This window comes from Macrobrachium nipponense, chromosome 41 (assembly GCF_015104395.2).
Source record: "Macrobrachium nipponense isolate FS-2020 chromosome 41, ASM1510439v2, whole genome shotgun sequence".
NCBI lineage: Eukaryota > Metazoa > Arthropoda > Malacostraca > Decapoda > Palaemonidae > Macrobrachium > Macrobrachium nipponense.
In genome coordinates, this window is record NC_061102.1 from 14,251,437 (window position 1) to 14,256,283 (window position 4,847).

General features: G+C 34.2%; 1 protein-coding gene across 1 annotated transcript; it reads left to right on the forward strand.

Annotated features, from left to right (window-relative positions):
* The first annotated feature begins 4,254 nt into the window (after window positions 1–4,254).
* On the forward strand, window positions 4,255–4,581 carry LOC135212417 (uncharacterized). Its single transcript, XM_064245788.1, has one exon. It carries the CDS (start codon window positions 4,255–4,257, stop codon window positions 4,579–4,581), a length of 327 nt encoding a protein of 108 aa, XP_064101858.1.
* Window positions 4,582–4,847: the final 266 nt, after the last annotated feature.

Genomic DNA, 4,847 nt, shown 5'->3' on the forward strand with positions numbered 1-4,847 from the left:
GGAATGCCCGAGAATAGAATCTAAGCATAATGCCTTCACAGATATTCTTGAACAAAATCAACAAAATTTACACTGCCACATTCATAACCTAATTGTTGAATTATGGATGAACACCGGTGCAGGAAATTATCACAATTTCTCCGCTTCGTAAAACTAAACAGAATGCTCGTAAAACAAAACATCAATAGCACCTATATACATACTGTACTTTATGGACGCCTGAATACAAATGTCTTGTACGGTAGCTATCCAGCAATCTCTCTTGGCCTATTCGTTTCTCCTTTACCTGAAAAATTCTTAATTGCAGACTCTCTCCACCTACGACTATTATCGCCATTTCTTTCCACCTGAGTCAGATGAAAACACTCTGCTCATTTTGCTTTCTTTGCTACTTGTTTCATCTCACTATCTCTTACTTTTTCAATTCTTACACGATATACACGCTATGTAAACAGATAATGTTAAATGCAGCCACATTTTTAAATTTCATTCACATTAAACATTCTCCAGAAACACCGAGTATCTGTTCACAATCTTTGGCACACATTCTACTTGCTTCACATACTTATTGAACCATTTTCTGTTATATTTATTAACAATCCTGTAGAAGAATCAATCAGTTCCATTCTTCCATATCACATCGTGATCAATACATCAAAACATTTGTTAAGTGCCCACTGCTCTTCTGCCGTCAAAAACTGTAATTCATAACCAAGTTTACAATTTGTTGCACGAAACTGATATCTTAATTTACATGTGGCTTCTGCTAAGGTACAAATCCGGGGTCTAACATGAGAACCAAATGGAATCACACCACGAAAAAGAGGAAAACTGATTTGGTCTTCAAGTATATACTCGATGTTCAATTCACGAACCAAAATCTGGTATTTACACAAATTGGGGTTACATATCTCGTAGTGCCAAAAATCATAATTTTATTATTTCGTACCCGAACAATGATATAGCATTCATTACCCCACTTTAAGTAACCGTACAGGATAATTTGGATGAATACAAATAAGCAAGATACAAGGAGGGCCTACAGGTTAATCCAGTTCAAAGGTAAAGTAGTACTTTAAGAGTTGAATCTTTTAGTAAGAGTTGCAAAGTTTTTTAGTAAGAGTTGCAAAGTGCTATTATGCAAGACATTGTTACAAATCACACTCTGACAAACAACCACAGTAACTCCACTTTACATTTTGAAGGCTGTATCTCTAACAGGAAACCATAACTGGTCTTAGCTTTGTTCTTTAATTCTTAGTATTGCTTGTTGCAGCATGAATAATTAAGCTGTTAAAATTCCTTTCATTCTGGTGGTCATCATTCCACAAGGTAGCGAACTAATCCTCTCAACGACCCGTTTATATTGGCCATTTCGGGACCTAAAAAAAAAAAAAAAAAAAAAGAGAAAAGACAAAAAATAGGGACCACATATCATGAATGGCATTTAATATTCATGCTGCTAAATGTAGTGAGTGTTACGTCCATCAGTTCTGGGCGAGAATTTGGAGAATGACAGCAAACTGATAACTAATTACTGAGGAATGGAGCTAATATGTCAAATAACTGCCAAACAAATACAGCTCTCCTGCTGCTGAAAATATTTGACGGGCGAGCATAAATTTCACGAGCAGTTATCGCTCATAATATGTTATACTGCGGTGTGACTAGAATTCGGCAGTTTTTCATTTTCTTTTAACACATCGGTTTCAGTGAGCAGGGAAACATGTAGTGCTATACAGGGCAGGCAATAAAATAATTAGGTAACAATAATTTAATTGAAAGCTAAAAAAGAAAGGGAAAAAATGACTTCTATATCTATGTTATCTGCCTTCAAAATTTGAAAACAACTTTTGGAAGGATTGCCGTTTTGTTAAAATTTAAAAAAATAATAATTCGATTTGCAATTAACGTCGCTATCATTAAAATACTTTTAGGGGAATTAACTACAATGATTGAGTTGTCATTTTCATATTGGAACTGGAGACGGTACAATACGAACAAATATGAAAAATTCATGTGACTGGATTATTTCCAACTATGGAGAATTTAAACTGCCCATTTCTAGTAGGGAAAAATTTTCCTTTCAACTAAAATGCTCAAAGGCCATTTAGTCCAAGACACAAAATCAACGTTATGCTTAATCGTAATTATTTCTTCCTGACGTAAAATATCCGGGCATTACTGAATACAACCAGGATGTACTGGAATTTTAGGATAGGAAATTTATGATTTATTTATTAGAATGAAAATGTAAAAAAATAAATAAAGTGCATGTTAAACAGTACAGAAAAATGATTTCATTTGATCACAGATTTTAGCACGCGCCCTGAGTAAGATGGAGGTCGAATCACACCTTGTTATATGAAACTAACCAATCTCGTCAACAAGCATCACTGCGATCAGGAAACGTTTTAATTATTCCAGACAATTCCCCGAACCACAACTTCTTAATCTTTTTATCAATTATATTCTTTTTTCTCACTCATTCTCCTTTTGACTACATTACCCCGTTCAAGACGTCCCTTTAAATTTTGAAATTACACTCATATAAACTGTTTTACTTTCGTTTAATAAAGCACTATGTTGTTTTTTTTATCATTCCTTATTATGAATATATTAGTACAGGGATTACTGTACTTATTCGTCAGTTTTGATACACGAAGACCATTTAGTATAACTGAAAAAAAAAATTCGCTTTGGAATTCCAATCTTAATGCGAGTGTGTTATTTATTTTATCTCTTTTAATCTTCTCTTCTCATTTCCAACCCTTTTCCAGAGCGTTCATTCCGCCTCAGCTGAAATTCAAACATCACATAATATTTTCCATCTAATCTTTATACTCATTCCAAAACATATGAAAGCCATAAATCATCCCCCATTGAAGATTTTCCATTTCGTTCCACAAAAAGTTACACATGATTTTAGCTAGGTAAAAATGTCATCTGTTTAAATTGTTGATTTTTTTTTGTAACTGTTCCGCGAGCAGCCATCCTGTCATTATACCTGAGATAAGCCACCTTTAAGAACAAGTCATAAAAGATGAGCTCTTGCTCATGCAAAAGCAAATGCTTTTAAATGGTAGTTGCATTAAGTGATATTACAAATGTACACAAAAAAGAATAAAGCCATTACATATAGCAATATTGAGAAAATAATGCATTAGTTATATTATATATATATTATATATATATATATATATATATATTATTATATTAATAATATATATTATATATTATATATATTAATATACACACATATATATTCTATTTGAGCACGACGTTTGTCAATATCACTTCGTCTCCAACACTATTTTGCTGGGGCAAAAAAAAAAAAAAAAAAAAAAAAAAAAAAAAAAAAGAAAAGAAAAGCGTGACCCCATCTTACTCGGCGCGCATGTTAAAATCTACAGCCAAATAACGCGTCGTTTCATCAACGAAAATTAGAATAAATATGCTTTTTATTGTTTAACATGTACATTATTTATTATTCACACTTTCAACCTAATAAATAAATCATAAATATCCTATCCTAAAATCCCGGTATATTTAACTCGATGTGAAACACGTTTTTCACAGCTTTTTAGGCTATTCCATAAGGCTTTCCGACCATCCCAACAACAACAACAACAACGACGAAGTACCTTGTAGGCTTACTCCCCAAGTAAGTGAATATAATGTCTTTACATTCTGGAGTAGGCTGGAGAGAGTCATTCGACAGCAGACCTTTCCAAGCAGAAAGGACCTTATCTTGTGCACTTTTACTCTGAATAATGGGAAATATGAATAAACGTCATCACACTAAATATGTTGGGATATCATACACATGATACGCAAGCTTTTACAAAATAAAATTACCTAATGGGATAAGAAAAAGAAGAGCAGACTAAAGAGAACTGAATAATAAATGACATGTTAATAAACTAACAGAGTAAATGGAAGTATTTTGGTGAACAGAACCATGTTATCGCATAGTTGAAGCTTTGTGAAATGGCATCACAGGGTCATGAGAGTTACCCGGGGGGAGGGGGGGGGTTGGTTGTTATTTTAGCTTTCTAGCATTCTCTGAGGGTGCGTCCACTCTACTAATTAAAAACATATTGTAAACGTTGGCAATTTATTGTATACATATTATAACCCGGTTGAAAACATGTAAAAATTATATAGCAAAAACGTTCATTGGCCAATATTTGGATAATCATATGAAGCGCTGGCTCTAAGAAGAAAAGAGGAGTAAAGCTTGAAAGAACAGATATGAGATTGCTGATGTGGATTATGGGAATATCGCTGTTTGAGAGGTTGGACAATGATGAAATAAGAAGGGACAGCTTAGTAAAGATTACAGAGGTGATAAGAGACTCACGATTGAGATGGTATGGGCATGTGTTGAGGATGGATGATGAGGAGGGAGTGAGGAGGGATTGGGAGGAACCTGTTAGAGGAAGGAGACCGAGAAGGAGACAGAAAATTAGATGGCGAGATAAAGTGAAGGAAGATATGGAGAGAAGAGGTTTGGTGGAGGATGATGCCTTCGATAGAAGGCAGTGGAGGAGAGGGCGCATCAGGCAAGCGACCCCTTAATGTAGGGATAACGATGGGAAAGAAGATGAAGTGCTGGTTAGGCCTGGACTACCAAAACTGTATTTAACCTGTATTCAACCTGTTTGTGATGTGTGCGCGCGATAAGTTTTGGCGATGTTACTGATGTGTTTTTATGATGTTTTACTGAAGTTTGAACGCTCCCAAAAAATAGCACTACGGTTGAGAAGACAGTGAGCAGTGTAAATATATATATATATATATATATATATATATATATATATATATATATATATATATATATATAT